At 44.9% G+C, this 19,876-nt stretch overlaps 1 protein-coding gene across 1 annotated transcript in view; it reads right to left on the minus strand.

Annotated features, from left to right (window-relative positions):
- Positions 1-2,725: 2,725 nt before the first annotated feature.
- The window catches only part of PRKCQ (protein kinase C theta), a 56,212-nt gene continuing 39,061 nt past the window's right edge, over positions 2,726-19,876 (minus strand). Inside the window, exons 10-18 of the mRNA XM_034436643.3 lie at positions 17,088-17,196; positions 15,249-15,409; positions 13,930-14,103; positions 12,410-12,501; positions 11,376-11,438; positions 9,655-9,793; positions 8,524-8,712; positions 5,993-6,121; positions 2,726-3,225 (exon numbers count right to left, since the gene is read on the minus strand). Coding sequence (XP_034292534.2) covers positions 3,070-3,225; positions 5,993-6,121; positions 8,524-8,712; positions 9,655-9,793; positions 11,376-11,438; positions 12,410-12,501; positions 13,930-14,103; positions 15,249-15,409; positions 17,088-17,196 — 1,212 coding nt within the window. The 3' untranslated portion in view covers positions 2,726-3,069. The remainder of the gene's footprint in view (positions 3,226-5,992; positions 6,122-8,523; positions 8,713-9,654; positions 9,794-11,375; positions 11,439-12,409; positions 12,502-13,929; positions 14,104-15,248; positions 15,410-17,087; positions 17,197-19,876) is intronic.

Genomic DNA, 19,876 nt, shown 5'->3' on the forward strand with positions numbered 1-19,876 from the left:
CCTCTTTCTAGCTTGGTGCCTTAACCACTACTAGACCAACCTGGCTCTCTATTCTCCCCCTTGCACAATAAAGCCATTTATGGAGGTAACAAAGCACCTGTTGCTTTGCAGACCTGACCATATCCGTGGCAGCAGAGTTAAAGGAAAGCGATGTGAGATTCATTTCAATCACACCTCTGCAACCACCGATGCTAAATGTAGGTCAAGCCGCTGCATTGAACAGAAGTACGGTGCGTTGCAACGGCATTTGTGGTTTTTGCTATGCAGCGAGTCAGCAGGAAACCACAGGATGGATGCTGCCTCATGTCTGCTACTCAACAGCCACCTTATCAGAAGTAGCCGAGTAGTTGATAATATAGAGCAGTAGTTTGGAGAACTGGTAGTAAAAATTCTGACTGGCCTCGCCCCCATCTATTCTCTGCCTCCCAAGTCCCAGCTGATCGGGAGGAAATGGGGATTTTGCAGTAACCTTCCTCTAGATTGGGGAGGGAATGGAGATTTTACAGTAACCTTCCTCTGGATTGGGGAGGGAATGGAGATTTTACAGTATCCTTCCCCTGCCACGCCCACCAAGCCATGCCACACCCATCAAGCCACACCCACAGAACCGGTAGTAAAAAAAATTTGAAACCCACCACTGGATATGGATCAGTTGTGGGATTCAGCCGGTTCGCACCACTTCGAGAGAACCGGTTGTTAACTTTCTGAGCAGTTTGGCAAACTGGTTGTTGGAAGAAATCATTAGGACAGAAAACCGGTTGTTAAAGAAGTTGAATCCCATCACTGGATATGATGCTCGTGTTTAATCAAGCTGATTTACAACGATCCCAAAATCTTCCATTGGAGAACGGAAGCATAACAAATAGAATGAACTGGAAGGCAAACTCTGGGTCAGGAGAGCTGAAAGGAATAGGTGTCAAAATTGTACATAAAATAATTCTCCATAGTGGTTATGAATGATCAAAGACTTGACAGATGCTTTTTAATGGATGACTGTTCTTTATTACACTGTACAAACATCACAAATAAACATTTTTAATGTGGGAAAAAAAACCCCAATCCATATTCACAACTCAAAAACACCGCAATCCAGTTTTTCTAGCCACTGAAGGAAAAACAGTGGATACAGGAGATAGCAATAGCAATAGCACTTAGACTTATATACCACTTTGCAGTGCTTTTACAGCCCTCTCTAAGCGGTTTACAGAGTCAGTCTCTTGCCCCCAACAATCTGGGTCCTCATTTTACCCACCTCGGAAGGATGGAAGGCAGAGTCAACCTTGAGCCGCTGAGATTTGAACTGCCAAATTACAGGCAGCCGGCAGTCAGCAGAAGTCACCTGCAGTACTGCATTCTAACCACTGCGCCACCTCGGCTCATATAATGTGAAATAACAGTCGTTCAAAGGAATCCCACATACAGATTCAAAGACGACCTGTTGTTGTTGTTTTTTTCCCAGTGGGGAAAACAGAGAACAGGTCTGCAGATTTGCAAAATCTGTGCAATTATAATTCCAGTCTTGGGAGTGTTGTGGCCTGCTGGCCGGCGGCCCCTCCAACAGCCGAATCGGATGAGGAGAAGGAGCCGTGGGAGTCAGGGTCAGCATCCAGGCAACCTGAGAGCTCCGGGGGAGGGGGGGGGAGAGGGAATGGATCTGTCAGAGAGAGAGAGAGAGAGGCGGAGCCTGGGCCGTCTGTCAGCCCTCAGATGGAGAGTCACAGCCTCCAGGTCTGGAGGTGGCTGATGAGGAAGAGGAGGAACAGCTGGGTCCAGTGCCTGATGCACAGAAGGCAGAGGAGAGGAGAGCAGTGGAAATCTATGGGCCGGTCCTGGGGAAGGAAGAGCCACCGCTGCTAGCGAAGCCCCACCCTAGCTCTGGGGATAACAGGCAGGGGGTGGAGATGGATAGATGTGGCAGACAACTGTTTTATCAGGTTCGCCTGATTCGCCAGTTGCTTCCCTTTCTGGATCGGGACTCGTTAAATACAGTCACTCATGCCCTCGTCACTTCCCGCCTGGACTACTGCAATGCTCTCTACATGGGGCTCCCCTTGAGGAGCACCCGGAGGCTCCAGCTGGTCCAAAATGCGGCCGCGCGGGTGGTTATGGGAGCGACGGGGCGCTCCCATGTGACCCCCCTCCTGCGCGAGCTGCACTGGCTCCCGGTGGTCTTCCGGGCGCGCTTCAAGGTTTTGGTTACCACCTTTAGAGCGCTCCATGGCTTAGGACCGGGGTATTTACGAGACCGCCTTCTGCCACCAGTAGCCTCTCACCGACCAGTACACTCCCATAGAGAGGGGCTCCTCAGGGTGCCGTCGGCCAAACAATGTCGACTGGCGGCCCCCAGGGGGAGAGCCTTCTCTGTGGGGGCACCCACCATCTGGAATGAGCTCCCCCCGGAGATACGGAGGATCCCGGACCTGCGCGCTTTTCGCCGTGCCATCAAAACATTTCTTTTCCAGCAGGCCGGCCTGGCCAAACCTCTCTTTTAAACTTTTTAAACTTTTAAAATTCTTCAATTTTAAATTTGTTTTATGAATTTGGGGTGTTTTAAATTTCGTTTTCCGGGCCAATTATTTAATTGTATTTTAATGGTTTTTTAACATTTGTATTATATGTATTTTATCTGGCTGTTCACCACCCTGAGTCCTTCGGGAGTAGGGCGGTATACAAATTCCATAAATAATAATAATAATAATAATAATAATAATAATAACTATTCATCTTCCGGATGGACAGACTTGTTAGCCTGAGAGAGAAACTTTTTACCGGGGCTGCCGGCATTTTCCTAAGAAAGGAATCTTTTAAGTTCACTGCAGAGGATTTGTCGTGTTTGGGGAGCTGGGTCAGAAACACTTCAAGTCTTCTTCTCAAAGCAGGTCCTCCTATCCTCCTGGTTGCCCGGTGAACGAGAAGACACAGAGTGCAAGGATCCCACCAATTTTTGCACTCTCAAAAGTTGCAAGTTCAGAGTAGGGAAGATGTAGACAGAGGTGCAAACCAGCCCTGGCAGTCACGTCCCACTGTCTCTGGGTTGGCTTAAAGGATGCCTCTATTGTAGGTCATTCCTCAGGATAGCAATTTCTCCATGATGGGGTTGGTAAACGAAAAAGTCCTAAACATGTTTTGGTCCATACTGTTGATGAGGGTCCGGTCTCCGACGGAGAGGCGGGGATTTTCGTTGAGAAATTCCTTGTCGAAGTTGCTGCAGTCTCCTGGCGATTTCTTTCAAGGAGAAAGAGAGAGAAAGTGGCGTTAGACCCAGACAAAGGAGAAAACTCCTCTCGAGGAGCAAATAAAGAGGGAGATTTATCTGAAGATGAAGCCTCTGAGCTTTTTTTAAAAAAAGACAGGATTGGAAAAATAGCAGTAACCTGTGCCCTTGTCACATAATTTCTGAGGAGAAATGTAGAAAGTCTTCCACAATCTTTAGAAAGAAGATGCAGCCACTCTAGGAATGCAAAGAATAGAGTAGAGTAGAGTAGAGTAGAGTAGAGTAGAGTAGAGTAGAGTAGAGTAGAGTAGAGTAGAGTAGAGTAGAGTAGAGTAGAGTAGAGTAGCATTTGCACGATCAAGTGGCATGCACATATAAGCCACTCTCACACACTGCCTGATCTTTGCAGATACTTACCCTGGTTATTAAATTCTTGTGTTGTGGGTTTGCATTAAAAAAAAACCATAGGTGAGTTGGATTTGCAGTTAGAGGAAAATTTACCAAGGTTAAGGTTAACTAAACTTAGCGTATTGTGTGAAGGCATCTGCTAGGACCTGATTTGATGTGGTTAAGCCAATTGTATGAATTCGCACCCAGAACGTAACTTTTTTTTTCCCCCTGGGTAGTAAACACCTGGCTAGGAATGTCCCAAAAGTGCTATTTCTAAAGGCAACTGGACTTTGTTTTTGCTTGAAAATGTTGCACTCCTCGTCCAAGAAGCTTCTTCAGTTCGGTTCAGAACTGGAGAAGCTTCTTGGAGGAGAAGTGAAATGTCTTCAAGTAAAAACAAAGAAAGTCCAGTTGCCTTTTGAAAAAGCACCTTAGGGACAATCATGACTGGATGATTGAGACTCTCCATAGACATCTGAGTGCGAATAGTACTTTTTAAAGCATTGGATGTATTTATATTGTATTTTAATTTTTCTTAGCTGTGCAGAGTTGCATTGATGAGATGGATGCCGTATCAATATAAATACATAATTTAAAAACTCTTCATTTTGTCTGTTGCACAAAAAATTAGGCTATGTAATTTGCCGAGACCACAGATAAACTGAGTTACAGTTGAAATGTGATGGCCTGATTTACCCAATTATGATAACCCAATAACTTGGTTTCCCCATAGCAAAACTGAACTACAGGTAGTTCTCGACTTATGACAATTGAGCCCACATTTTCTGTTGCTAAGCGAGAGAATTGTTCAGTGAGTTTTGCCCCGTTTTATGTTCTTTTATGCCACCGTTCTTAAGTGAATCACTGCAGTGGTTAAGTTAATAACACGGTTGTTGAGTGAATCGGGCGTCTCCATGGACTTTGCTTGTCAAAAGCGGATCATATGACCTTGGGACAATGCAACAGGCATAAGTACATGCCAGTTGCCAAGCATCTGAATGTTGATCATGTGACCACGGGGATGCTGCAACGGCCGTAAGTGTGAAAAATGCACATAAGTTACAGGTAGTCCTCGACTTACAACAGTTCATTTAGTGACGGTTCAAAGTTACAACGGCACTGAAAAAAGTGACTTGTGACCATTTTTCACACTTACGACCATTGCAGAAGCCCCGTGGTCATGTGATCAGAATTCGGATGCTTGACAACCGCTTCATATTTATGACGGTCGCAGTGTCCCAATGTGTAGTTTCGCTTTTTGCAACCTTCTGACCAACAAAATCAACGGGGGAATGCCGAATTCACTTAACAACCTGTGGTGATTCACTTAACGCAAGATCTCTGACCTCCGAGTTTTCTGCTGTGCTCTTAAGACCCTGCTCTTCCGACAGGCAGGGCTAGCTTCATAATTGAGTTTTAAATTTGGAATTCTTAAATTGTTGGGTTTTTTAGTTAATTGGCCTTAAATGTAATACTTTTAATAATTTTTTAAATTTAAATTGTGATATTTGCATTGTGTTTTTACCTGGCTGTACACCGCCCCGAGTCCTTCGGGAGAGGGGAGGTATAGAAATAAAATTATCCTTATCCTTAACAACTGTGGCAAGAAAGTTCGGAAAGCAGGGCAATACTCGCTGAACAAATGTCTCGCTTAACCACAGAAACGTTGGGCTCCAATGTGGTCGTACGTCGAGAACTGCCTGTATTTTTTTTTCAGTGCTGTTGTAATTAAATGCACGGATGTAAATCGAGGACTACGTGTAAATGGGGGGAATGCTATCTGAATGGAATAAAGCAGGGGTGAAATGCTCCCGGTTCGGACTGGATCGCCCGATCCAGTAGCGATGGAGGCGGGTGGTTTAGAGAACCGGTAGCAAAAATCCCTGCCCCCCCCTCCATGCCCAGCTGAGCCGCACAATCATCAGAGGCTTTTTTTTTTTTTACTTTTAAAAGCATTTTTTCTACAACCTCTTCGGCCGAAAAAATGCTTTTAAAAGTTAAAAAAAAAAGCCTCTGATGATCCCGCGGCTCAGCTGGGATCATCAGAGGCTTTTCAAAGCATTTTTTTTCTGCAACCTCTTGGCCAAAGAGGTGGTAAAAAAATTGCTTTGAAAAGTCTCTGACGATCCCAGCTGAGTTGCCTGATTGGCAGAGACTTTTCAAAGCATTAGAAAAAATGCTTTGAAAAGTTTTTTTTTAAAAAAAAGTTGGCCACGCCCACCCAGTCACATTAAACCCCCCCCCACCAAGCCACACCCACAGAACCGGTAGTAACAAATTTTACATTTCACCCCTGGAATAAACGCACAAAAAAAATTAAAATTAAATTAACTGTGGCTTCAGGAAGTTATTCAGAGAAATTAAGAGAGTCAAAGGAACGATTCTCACCACGATAGGCTTGAAAGGCGGGTCAATCTCTTTTCTTTCCAAAGCTTCCCAAGTGATATCTTGAAAGAAGGCATGCTGTCGAATATTCCCTTGGGTTCCCAACCGCCTCTCCGGTTCTCTAACGAAAAGCTACAAATCAAAAGATCGAAGCGTTAAGAAAATGGATAAAGGGTATGTGAAACATTTGCTCCCTCACTAGCAAATGGCTTTAAAGAACGAGAAAACCTTCTCTTTAGAACTTAAGGTAAAGAATTTAGGTAGTCCTCGAATTATGACCATAATGGAACCTTCCACCATGGTCGTAAGGGGTGATAGTTGTAAAAAAATAAATAAAAATGGGCCAGTCACATGATCAATCTCATATTAAAACCTTTTTTAAAAAATGGTGGTTGTTAAGCCAATCCCACTGTCAGACTGCGGTGCTATCTCAAAATTAAATGAATTTCCAAACTGCCAATCTTTAAGGAAATCTTTCTTTAATTGAGCTCAGCCACCGGATCATGACTCCGCGCGGACAAGACTGACCTTTTGCCTCCCAATCCCTCCCTTTCCGATCCCCAAATCTCTGCTTCTCATTGGCTGTCTTCCAAGTCATTCTTCAGACTTCTTTTCCTCGTCATTTCCCAGGAATCTGCCCCCTCCCCTCATTTCCACGACAACCGGGCTTCAAAGGGATTTAGCAGGCAAAAGTTTCAGAGTTGTATCTTTCGCTCTCCTCTGCTCTCTCTATGCCAGCGTTGAACGCTGACACCCACAGTTGTTAAAACAGGGCACTGTTTTCCTGAAAACTGGAAGTACAGGTAGTTCTTGACTTATGACTTACGACTACAATTGAGCCCAAAATTTCTATTCTGAAACGAGACATTTGTTAAGTCTGATGAGGTGGGCAGGGTAAGCAAGCAGCAACCGGGCCGGGGACCAGTTCGGGGGCGTGGCCAGCCAATGTTATTACCGGAGTAGTTCTCCGAACTACTACAAATTTTTACTACCGGTTCTTGCGAACCGGTGCGAACCTACAAGGTCCCTTCCAATTCTGTTAATCTGTATCTGGAGAATAGCTTGACTCCCTCTTCTTTGTGGCAGTCCCTCAAAATTTGAAACTCTGCTGTCATGTCTCCCCTAGTCCTTCTTTTCATTAAACTGGACACACCCAGTTCTGTTCTGTCCCCGTCCCACACGCACACACACCAACAGACGTCCAAGAGTTAAAGACTAAACCAGCCGGCAAAATCCTTTTCCTTATGATAACGGAACTTGGCAACAACCTAGTGGCTGCCTGCCAAGAGTTTATTACTTACGAAGAGGAGAAATAACTTCTCCCTGCTTCTGGTACATCAAAAGAAACAGCTCAATAATTACAGAGTCAATCAAGTCCAGAGATAATCCAGCAAAGTCTATAGCAAAAGTCCGGCAATGCAGAATGGCGTGGAAGTTTTCAGCTTTGTTCGTCACAAGGTTTGACTGGCCACCATGCTCCCTTTTATACCCTGTGGGGTGTGGTCCAGTGACTCAGACTAATCTCGGGCACGCCTTTTCTTCTGTTGCACGCGCTTATCTCTGCGACGCTGGCGTGGATCCAGCCAAGACTCATTACTCTCATCACTGTCCACCTGTGGCTGTGTGGACATGCTTGGCCCCGGCCCTATCTCTTGCCCTTCGGCGGACACCGAAGGCATTGCCAAAGAGGAGGGTCCTGGAGAGGGACACCTTGCCAACTCCTCTCCTTCACTCTCGGAGTCCTCTCCTGCCGATGACACAGGCTCAGGTAACGGAGCCACAACAAGTTCCTGCAACCGTTCTTCATATGTTTTAGCCTCCAGTCCCGTAATCACTTTTGTTGCTCTTCTCTGCACTCTTTCTAGAGTCTCCACATTTTTTTTACATCACGGTGTTGTGGCCCCGCCCTCTGAGCCTGTCCCATCGGAGGAAGAAAGCTCCGAGCATGAGAAAGAGGAGTCAGCCAGGCCTCCCTCTCCAGGCCCCTCCCCTCTGGCATTGTCTCAAGTGCCGGTCGAGGGAGAGGAGACAGCTGATTCCAGTCAAAGTGATAATGAGACATCATTCCTGGACGCACGCCTCCGAAGGCGTGATAAACGTTTGCAGCAGTTTAGGAGGCGTGCTAGGGATTAGCACTGAGTCACTGGACCACACCCCAGAGACCACACCCCAGAGACTATATAATAGAGAGTGGTGGTCAAGGATCTTTTGTGACGAACAAAGCAAAACCTTGGAGTCACTAAAGCCTCGTCCGGAACTGCTGGGAGGAATATTATTTCTGTTTGGACTTTCTTGAACGTTCGTATTTTATCTGTCTGTTTGTGCAAATAAAGTCCCTTGGCAGACGGTGTGTCTATCGCTGCCAAGTCGGAGATAAGAACTGGGTGCGTTCCAAAGTGTTTCCTTAACCCTCGGCTGGCTGTGTGTGTGTGTGTGGGGACGGGGACAGATCACACGGCAACCAAAACTGGATGGATGGGATATTCAAACTGGAAACACCCCCGTTCTGGTATAATGGAATCTCCCAACCTCACCTTTACTAAGAGGTCCCTTGCAATCTTGTCAAGCCAGCGGGGGTAGAATGGGCTGTCCATGCGGATGGACTGGAAGAGCTGTTCTTCATCCTGGCCATGGAAGGGGGACTGGCCAATCAGCATCTCGTACAGAAGGACCCCGAAGGACCACCAATCAACCGCCATGTTGTATTTCTGCCCAAGAAGAATCTGCCAATGGGAAAGAGAAGGGAGAGTTGAAAAACAAACAAAAGGAAGCTTAAAGAAGGACGGTAGTCCTCGACATATGGCCACAACTGGGCTTCATATTGCTGCGCTAAGCAAGACAGTTACTAAGTGAATTTTGTCCCCTTTCATGACCTTTCTTGCCATCGTTGTTAAGTGAGCCTGGTTAGGTGGCTCAGTGGCTCAGCCGAAGAGGTTGTAGAAAAAATGGTTTTAAAAGTTTTTTTTTTAAAAAAAAGTTGGCCACGCCCACTCAGTCATATTACCCCTCCCCAAGCCACGCCCACAGAACCGGTAGTAACAAATTTTACATTTCACCACTGGCCCTATACCATTCTAGACAAATTGTTGTCCAATCTCCTCTTAAAAACCTCCAATGTTGGAGCATTTATAACTTCTGGAGGCAAGTGGTTCCACCGATTCTAACTGTGTAGGAAATTTCTCCTTAGTTCTAGGTTGCTTCTCTCCTTGATTAGTCTCCATCCATTGATTCTTGTCCTGCCTTCTGGTGCTTTGGAGAATAGCTTGGCTCCCTCTTCTTTGTGGCAGCCCCTCAAATACTGGAACTCTGCTATCATGTCACCCGGGAGTGGGATTCAGCCGGTTCGGACTGGTTCAGGTGAACCGGTAGCTCCGACGATCAGGTGGGTGCACCCGCCCACCTCTGCTCTTTACTTACCTTTACCCTCTCAGCTGATTCGCGCGGCAGAATGGATTGCCGCGCCTCAGCTATGCTACTCCCCAGAAGTAACGTGGAAGGTTAGTTTTGTTAAAACTGTGCGTGCGATCACCGAACCGGCAGGATCCCACCACTGATGTCACCGCTGGTCCTTCTGTTCACTAGACTAGACGTGCCCAATTCCAGCAACCATTCTTTATACTGTATGTTCTTTTATTTTGGAGAAACAAAGGTCCACGCCCACCTACCTCAGGGGCAATATAATCCGGTGTCCCACAGAAGGTGCTCGTTTTAGCGTTGCCTAACATGTTCTCTTTGCACATGCCAAAGTCAGCAATCTTGATGTGGCCTTCTTTGTCGAGGAGAACATTATCCAGCTTGAGGTCTCTGAAAGAGGATGAAGGGTTAGCTCTGTTCCTTCAAAGGTCCCTTTTTTAGTCTTCTCCAATCCCCCAATCGATTGTGGCTGCCATTCCCTGCTCCTAAAATCGATTTATTTATTTAATTTATATCCTACCTTTATTTGTTTTTTTGCAAGTAGAGCGATATCTCTGTACTCATTGTTAATGCTTCCGGGAGGCACCAAAAACGATGTGTACCAAACAAATTATTCCCATAAGGAATAATGTAGTGAGTCACAAGGCAGCCAATACCGACAAGTTGTAGTGTCAACTCACAAAGCATCCCTGGCCTGTTCTCGAGTTGCCATAGGCAAGGGGGATGGGAAACAGCGAAGCAGCACAGCAGCCAAAAAACAAAAGCACATTCCAGACATATCTTTCCCAAGGCTGTCTCCAAGGGTTACCCACAGTAGCTGGAGGGGAGTGATCTCTACAACCTGAGAAATTGCTTCTTTGGTGAAGGTGACTGATGACACATCCTGGGCGGAGGGGGGAACCAGGGTCATGCCTGGGTAGTAAATTACTTGGGGCCAGAGTTGGCTTCACTTGGAATGTGCTGACGTGAAGCGCCTAATAAATAACTGGATTTCTTTTGAAGCTTGGCTCGAGGCTCATGATTCATGATCCTGTGCGAGCTGCACTGGCTCCCAGTGGTCTTCCGGGTGCGCTTCAAGGTGTTGGTGACCACCTTTAAAGCGCTCCATGGCTTAGGGCCAGGGTATCTATGAGACCGCCTTCTGCCAATAGCCTCCCACCGGCCAGTATGCTCGCACAGAGAGGGCCTCCTCAGGGTGCCGTCCGCCAGACAATGTCGGCTGGCGACCCCCAGGGGGGAGAGCCTTCTTTGTGGCGGCGCCCGCCCTCTGGAACAACCTCCCCCCAGAGATACGCACAATACCAGACCTCCAGACTTTTCGTTGGGCCCTGAAAACTTATTTATTTCACCTAGCTGGGCTGGCTTGATCCCACTGTTTTCGGTTAAATTGAATTGATTTTAATTGGGTTGTTTTAAATTGTGGCCAAAAATATTTAATTATTTTTTAAACTGTTTTTAAATTTTGTACGTTCTGTTTTATTTTGGCTGTTCACCGCCCTGAGTCCTGTCGGAGAAGGGCGGTATACAAATTAAAACAAACAAATAAATAAATAATTAGGGCATCCATCGGAACCCTGACATGTAGCTTGTGCGTTGAGTACGAATCAAACAATGAGTACCTGGACAAAATTTTTGCATCAAAATTCATTGGGTACCAAATTTGATGACTTCAAAGCAGTTAAGTACCAAGGTATCACTGTAACTCAAGGCGGAGAACATACAGAATACAGGTAACCCTTAACTTAAAACTATTCATTTAATGACCAAAGTAGCAACGTCACTGAAAAAAGTGACTTATGGCCGTTTTTCACACTTACGACTGCTGCAGCATCCCCCCTCCATGGTCACGTGATTCAAATTTGGGCAACAATGAGGAGAACTGGCACAGAACCCTCAAAGTTCTCTGTACGCTGATCTTTTATTTGGAACTGGCAAAATTTCAGGATTTAAAGAAAATAATAATAATCCCTACCTGTATATGATGCCTTTGGAATGGAGGAACTGCAGCCCACAAATAATTTCAGCAGCATAGAACCTACAAAATGTGGAGACATTCCTTTTATCAGAACAAGAACCAAAGAAGAATCTTTCTGGCTGGCTCAGGTGAAACGAACAATGATATTTCATTATAATTATTAATAATAAGGTTTGTTTCTATTTGTCTACTCAATCGAATAATGAAAGCACAGAATAGAAATAGGTACATCAAAAGGTCAAGATGGAGATGTTGTGGTCCAGCGGCAGCCTGCGGAGCTGGCAGCAGAGTCGGACGGTGAGGAGGCTGAGGAGGAACATGGGCCAGTCCTGGAGTCTGGGAAAGGCTCGGACGAGGACTATGCGTCAGAGGCAGAAACAGGGACAGGGCCACCTGGGAGTTATGTGCTGATTCCTGAGCCTCCAGAGTGTGACGTCAGCGAGGCAGAGGAACAGGGGGAGCCTGTTCCCAGTGCGCGCATGCGCAGAGCTGCCAGAAGGCAAGAACAGTTAAGACAAAAGGGGCGACTCGGGAGTAAGGCTTGGAGATAATTGGACCCTCTCATAAGACATAAAGGAGGAGCAAAGGCACGTGAGCCTTTGCAGGAAGCAACCTTGTTCGTTCTAGTCGGTTTAAATTCCGAAGCTCCGTTTTGACTCTGTGCTCCATGTGGACCTCGCAAAGCTAACTGGCAATTAGATCTTTGGCAGCGTGTCAAGGGAGATAAAGGTGGGTGCTTATCAGCCTTATCCCGAAGGACTGTGGCAGACGCCTGTCGGACTCTTTACAAACTATTTGTGACTCATCACGGGCTGTGGATGAACAGAATTCACAGCCGTTGAAATAATAAGAGGGTTTTTGGGACTAATTGTGTGCTTTTTACTGTCTCAGGAAGCCTAGGTAAGAACAGGAGGTTATAGTTACAGGCACACAGCTTAGTGTGCTGTCAGTCTATTCAGGATTTATTGTGTAAATAAATTTATGCTAGTTGATTGCTTCTGTTCCATCAAGTCAAGCCAGGCCCACCTCACCTTGCTCGTTCCATTTCAAATTTGTGGCAGTTCTGAATATGGAACATGAGGTCTCCTCCGTTGAGGTACTCCATTACAAAGAACAGGTTCTCCTAGCAAGGGACAAAAGAATGACCATTAGTATTTGGGCAAAAGCTCCAATGCAGTGGTCACCAACTGATGGTCCGCGAGAAAATTTTGGTGGTCCGCAGAAAAATTATTTGCATTTTTTATATTCCACGAAATCAGGGGTCCTCAAACTACGGCCCATATCTGGGACAGATACGTGCAATGAACGTTTGTGTTGCTGCAGAGAGTCTCCCCCTTCGGGGTCTTTTTGTGTGGGTCAGAGGGGGGTAGAAATTCCAACTTGGGGTCTGCTTCGGCCTCCTGGTGTGGGGTTTTGGGCAAAGGCTGGAGGGAGGTGCCTTGTTATGGCTCCGATCACCGAGCCTGTGTTATCAGCAGGAGAGGAGTCCGAGAGTGAAGGAGAGGAGTTGGCAAGGCCTCCCTCTCCAGGACCCTCCTCTCTGGCAATGCCTCCGGTGTCCGTCGAAGGCCAAGAGATAGGCCCGGGGCCAAGCACTTCCACGCAGCCGCAGGTGGACAGTAATGATGATGATGATGAGTCTTGGCTGGACCCTCGACAGCGTCACAGAGATAAGCGCGCGCAGCAGAGGAAGAGGCGTGCCAGGGATTAAGCTGAGTCACTGGCCACACAACACAAGGTATAAAAGGGGGTGTGGTGGCTGTGACGAGCAAAAACTGATATTGAACAAACCTCTCTGCATTGCTGGACTTTTTGAATATTCTCTTATCTCTTGTGTGTTGGCTTTGAAAAACACTCCCTTCGTAAGTAAAAGACTCTTGGCAGTCAGCCACTGGGTTGCTGCCAATTCTGCTCTTAGAGAAACCTTTGTCGGCTGGTTTATTTCACTATTGACTGTCTGTGGGTGTGCGTGTGTGAGACGGGGACAGAACATGCCTCTGATGGCGAAGAGCTGGAGGGCCTTGTTCCAGTGGGACTGCATCATGGCCTGGAACTGGCTGACAATCTCAGCCCGCTGAGCCTCCAGGCACCAGTACCTGGCCTTGCACTCCTGCAGGTCTTCCCTCTGCTTGGAAAGCCTATGCTCCTAGTCCTCAATGAGGTGCTTCTACTGAGCCTCCTTCTTGGTCAGATCCAATTTGAACTGAGCTGTTTTGTCAACTCTTTCTCGTGGTGGCTGCTTAGCTCCAACAACTGCTTCCTGTTGGGGCGCTAAGGAGCCCGGGCGGGGAGGCGAGGAGTTGCTGGGAGGGGAGGGGCAAATAGACATGTGAATGTGAGTGACATCGAGTTGGCCACACCCACCCAGTCACATGACCACCTAGCCACGCCCACCCAGCCGATCATTAGGCAGATCATATTAGCGGCCCACAGGATTTAAAATTATGAATTTAGTGCTCCCTGAGGTCGGAAAGGTTGGTGACCCCTGCTTTAGTGGTGGTAACTGCGTGATTTGGACAAAGTGGTTGATTGATTAATGTCTCTTTTTAACCTTAGTTTGGAAAGTACAGAAGACGTGGGTGAGAAATGGGTGCTCCCAAGCCAGCGAGAGGACACGCTTCTCCACCATGGTGCATTCCACGTCGTCGTCCATCAGAACCACCTCCTTCTTCAGGGCTTTCATGGCGAAAAACTGGTTCGTGGTTTTGAGTTCGACAAGGAAAACCTGGAGCGAAAAAAAAAATAATCACCAAGGAGCCGCTTAGACGGGCAAAGTCACAAACGTAGGAAGATCATTCACGCACACACGGGCCTGAGGGCTTTGTATATCAGTTTGCAATGCGCTGTGGATCTGAACGGACCCTTAGGTTAGGTCTACAGGTAGTCCTCGACTTACAACCGTTCATTTTAGTGACCGTTGGAAATTATAACGGCACTGGGAAAAAGTGACTTTTGAACATTTTTCACGTGACCGTTGCAATGTTTCTCCGTGGTCACGTGATTAAAATTAGGATGCAACTGACAACAGATTCATATTTATGATGGCTGCAGTGTCTCCTTTTGCGACTTTCAGTCAAGCAAACTCAACGGGGAAGCCAGATTCGCTTAACAACCATCACACTATGATGGTCGTGTCCCTGAGGACACAGATAAACCTCCAAGTGGCCTCAACGACCTGCTAAAAGGATGCAAATGACCAGCTGTCTGCAAGGAGCATCAATCCTTCCATTCCCCACCATCCAGTCAGAGCTAAAGAAGCTTCTTGGATGAGAAGCGAAACATCTTCAAAGAAAAGACAGGAAAGTCCAGTTGCCGCCTGAAAAAAAGCACCTTTGGGACAACCATGACCTGGATGATGACTGAGAATCTCTTCAGACTTTTAACCATCACACTATCTTACGAACAGCAGTGATTCACTTAATAACTGTGGCCAGAAAAGTTGTAAAATGGGGCAAAACTCAGTTAATAACTCTCTCAATAGAAATGTTGGGCTCCATTGTGTTTGTAAGTCGAGGACTATCTATATTTGGCAGCAGAGTCAAATTATTTCTGGGCCAGGAATGGTTTGAAATCATGGCAAAAGTGGACTTTTTGTATACTTCACCTCAACTCTGAGCTTATGAGGGAGCTGGCTTCCCATTGGCAGGAAATTTGGCTTCGCCTTTCTTCCTGGCTCTTGTTTCAGAGGGTCTTTTCAATATAACAGAGGAATGGTGGCTTAGCAGCTCTGCAGCTACCCCTTCATACTAGTAGCAAGAGTGAAGGAAATGAGGATTTTGGAGTGGAAAGGACAGAACTATGAAAATGACTACACACTTCCTGCTGCGTAATTTAAAAATCAAGTTTTTTTTCTCCTCGCCATCACCTTACCTTGCCAAAACTTCCTTTCCCCAGTATTCGGTGCAAGTAAAAATCATCGATGGTTAATTTTGGCAATTCTACTTGAATGTCTTTCCTCAGTTCCAGTTCCACCGGAGAATCAGAAACCGGGATGTCATCTGCTGGGGATTCCCAAGAAATTCCTTGTGGTTCTATAAAAAATTCCAGGGGATTCGTGTTGAAATATATTCATTAAAAAAAAAAATTCATTCCATCCTTTAAGGCAGAATCATACAACATGACACTACACAAGGAGTCTCCAGACTTTAAGAGTTGTGGTGGACGTCAACTCTGTCAGAGTTTGTTGCAGCACACGCAATCAGACACAATTAAATAATTCTGCAGGATTCAACTACATAAGAAAATGTCTTTATATACAATACCATTGTAGGTTTCTTCACGTTGTAGAGAAGAGAAATAGCAAGTACAAACCAGTGGTAGATTTCAAATTTTTTTACTACCGGTTCTGTGGGTGTGGCTTGGTAGGCGTGGCAGGGGAAGGATACTGTAAAATCTCCATTCCGCCCCCAATCCAGGGGAAGGGTACTGCAAAATCCCCATTTCCTCCTGATCAGCTGGGACTTGGGAGGCAGAGAATAGATGGGGGCGGGGCCAGTTAGAATATTTACTAACGGTTCTCCGAACTACTCAAAATTTCCGCTACCGGTTCTCCAGAACTGGTCAGAACCTGCTGAAACCCATCTCTGGGATAAACACAGCACAAAATGGAGGAGGCAAAATGGAAAAGCTACTGCCCTCAAGCTTATATACAGAACAATTAAGCCACGCACAGGCTCCAAACTGTCTTTTATGGCCCTATACAACAAATACTATGTTTCAGTTACCAAACAGCCCTCATTGGCTGACCTGTTGCTATGCCCTATTCCAGTTCATGAATATACTCTGACAAACTCCATGAATTCCTCAGTCTGTCATGCTGGTTTGCTGGGCATGTGTGTGTGTGTCTGTGATTTAATTAAAGTCAACATACTGGTAGTCCTCGACTTACAACAGTTCATTTAGTGGCCATTCGAAGTTACAAAACTGAAAAAAGTGACTTATGACCAGTTTTTCACACTTACGACCGTTGCAGCATCCCCGTAGCCATGCGATCAAACTTCAGATGCTTGGCAACAGACTCCTATTTATGACGGTCACAGTGTCCCAGGGTGACTCATGTGATCCCCTTCCGACAAGCAGAGTCAATGGGGAAGCCAGATTCACTTAACAACTGTGTTACCGTACTAATTTAGGAATGGCAGTGATCCGCTTAACAAAGAGCCTTGGTAGTACCCTGTTATTAAGACCAGCTGCCTGCAATTACTGCAGGTTCGAATCTCGCCAGGCTCAAGGTTGACTCAGCCTTCCATCCTTTCTAAGGTAGGTAAATTGAGGACCCGGATTGTGGGGGCAATAAGCTGACTTTGTATAAATATACAAAAGGATGAAGGCTATTGCTTAGCCGCCCTGAGTCTCCGGAGAAGGGCGGCATATAAATCAAATTTTAAAAAAAAAAGGTCGTAAAATGGGGCAAACCTAACGGAGCACATTTCTCACTTAGCAACAGAAACATTTGGCTCAATTGTGGTCGTAAGTTGAGGACTACAGGTATAGCCCAGTGGTAAGGAAAAATTCTATTAACTAGGACGGGGGTCGGCAACCTTAAACCCTCAACGAGCCACCAAGGTCCTAACCGGAAGCTCCTCTCAAAATTGTGGTGCCGACCAGCAACAGGGAGATGCAGCAGAGGGATGAAAGAGCCACATGTGGCTCCAGAGCCGCAGGTTGCTGACCCCTGAACTAGGAAAACGTATTAATAACATGAAATACCTTTTCTGCCTGTTGGGGGCACAGAAGGGCTAAGCGGCTCCTCTTTCATACAGGAGATTTCAACCGGTCCTTCTCGTAAAATCCGCTCTGAATCATGCAGACTTCGGGCCTGAATCGACACAAAACAAAACAAAACAAAAAAAGAACACATCCATGCAATATGTTGGGTGACCTCACACAGAGACAGGGCAGGAACGGATCTGAAGAACCTACCAATCAGCAAGCAAAGGATAAGAGAGAACATTTCTACCTTTTCATGCAACTCTTTTCATGCAACTCGATATAAAAAAAGATGTGTTATTCTATTCTATTTCTATTTCTATTCTATTCTATTCTATTCTATTCTATTCTATTCTATTCTATTCTATTCTATTCTATTCTATTCTATTCTATTCTATTTCTATTTCTATTCTATTCTATTCTATTCTTATTCTATTTCTATTTCTATTTCTATTTCTATTCTATTTCTATTCTATTATTTCTATTCTATTCTATTCTATTCTATTCTATTCTATTCTATTCTATTCTATTTCTATTCTATTCTATTCTATTCTATTTCTATTCTATTTATTCTATTCTATTCTATTCTATTCTATTTCTATTCTATTCTATTCTATTCTATTCTATTCTATTCTTATTCTATTTCTATTTCTATTCTATTCTATTCTATTTCTATTCTATTCTATTCTATTTCTATTCTATTCTATTTCTATTCTATTCTATTTCTATTCTATTTCTATTCTATTCTATTCTATTATTTCTATTCTATTCTATTCTATTCTATTCTATTCTATTCTATTCTATTTCTATTCTATTCTATTCTAGCCTATTCTATTCTATTCTATTCTATTCTTATTCTATTCTATTTCTATTCTATTCTATTCTATTCATTCTATTCTATTTCTATTCTATTCTATTCTATTCTATTCTATTTATTCTATTCTATTCTATTCTATTCTATTTATTCTATTCTATTCTATTCTATTCTTTTCTATTCTATTTCTATTCTATTCTATTCTATTTCTATTCTATTCTATTTATTCTATTCTATTCTATTCTATTCTATTCTATTCTATTTCTATTCTATTCTATTCTATTTATTCTATTCTATTCTATTCTATTTCTATTCTATTCTATTTATTCTATTCTATTCTATTCTATTCTATTCTATTTCTATTTCTATTTCTATTTCTATTCTATTCTATTTCTATACTATTCTATTCTATTCCTATTCCTATTCCTATTCCTATTCCTATTCCTATTCCTATTCCTATTTCTATTCTATTCTATTCTATTCTATTCTATTCTATTCTATTCTATTCTATTCTATTCTATTCTATTTCTATTCTATGCACAGATTTGCCACTGCCCTGGAGTGGAACATTCCCCAAGATTTTTGGTTACAGGCAGTCTTTGAATTGCAACCGTTTGTTTAGTGACCATTTGAAGTTACAACAGCACTGGAAAAAAAAGTGACTTATTTTGCACATTTATGACCGCTGTGACACTATTCCCACCGCCGCGTGATCAAAATTCAGATGCTTGGCCACAGGCTCGTATTTATGACAATGTCATGTGACCCCCTTTTGCGACCTTCTGAGAAACAAAGCCAAGAGGGAAGCCGGATTCACTTAACAACCGTGTTGCTAACTTTAACAACTGCAGTGATTCACTTAACAGCTGTGGCAAGAAAGGGGCCAAACTCACTTTAACTGTTTCACATAACGACAGAAATTTTGGGCTCAAGGATTGACTGTTCCAGTTGTTCCTCACTACACCATTTGTGTATAGGACCATCCATTTCCTATCGCTGGAGTTACGGGAGGTAGCTATGACAGTGCCGTTAGATGAAAAAAAAAGGGAAATTTCTTTGGCGGCGCAGTGGTGAGAATGCAGTATTGCCGGCTAATTCTGCCGACTGCCAGCAGTTCGATGATTCGGTGAGTCTCACCGGATCAAGGTTGACTCAGCCTTCCATCTTTCTGAGGTCAGTAAAATGAGGACCCAGATTGTTGGGGGCAATAGGCTGTGTAAACCATTTATAGAGGGCTGTAAAGCACTGTGAAGTGGTATATAAGTTTAAGTGCTATTGCTAAGTGCTAAGAAAGGAAGGGGAAAGAGGAAGGAAGGGAAGGAAGGGAAGGAAGGAAGGAAGAAAGGAAGGAAGGAAGGAGGGAGGGAAATGAAAGGGATGGAAGAAGAGAAATAGTGGGAGGGAAGGAAGGAAGGTGAGAAGGAAGGAAGGAGGGAAGGAGGAAAGGAAGGAGAGGAAAGGGGAGGGAAGGAGGGAAGGAAGGAAGGAAGGAAGGAAGGAAGGAAGGAAGGAGAGGAGCAGGAAGGAAGGGAAGGAAGGAGAGGAAAAGGGAAGGAAGGAGAGGAAAAGGGAAGGAAGGAGAGGAAAAGGGAGGGAAGGAAGGAAGGAGAGGAAAAGGGAGGGAAGGAAGGAAATGAGAGGGACGGAAGAAGAGAAATAGTGGGAGGGAGGGAGGGAAAGAAGGAAGGTGAGAAGGAAGGAAGGAGAGGAAAAGGGAAGGAAGGAAGGAGAGGAAAAGGGAGGGAAGGAAGGAAATGAGAGGGATGGAAGAAGAGAAATAGTGGGAGGGAGGGAGGGAAAGAAGGAAGATGAGAAGGAAGGAAGGAGAGGAAAGGGGAGGGAAGGAAGGAGAGGAGCAGGAAGGAAGGGGAGGAAGGAAGGAGAGGAAAAGGGAGGGAAGGATGGAAGGGGAGGGAAGGAAGGAAGGAAGGGCCCGGGCGGCATCGTAGTTAGAATGCAGTATTGCAGGCAAACT

The sequence above is a fragment of the Pantherophis guttatus genome, chromosome 7, assembly GCF_059756535.1.
Source record: "Pantherophis guttatus breed Tessera chromosome 7, ASM5975653v1, whole genome shotgun sequence".
Lineage (NCBI taxonomy): Eukaryota > Metazoa > Chordata > Lepidosauria > Squamata > Colubridae > Pantherophis > Pantherophis guttatus.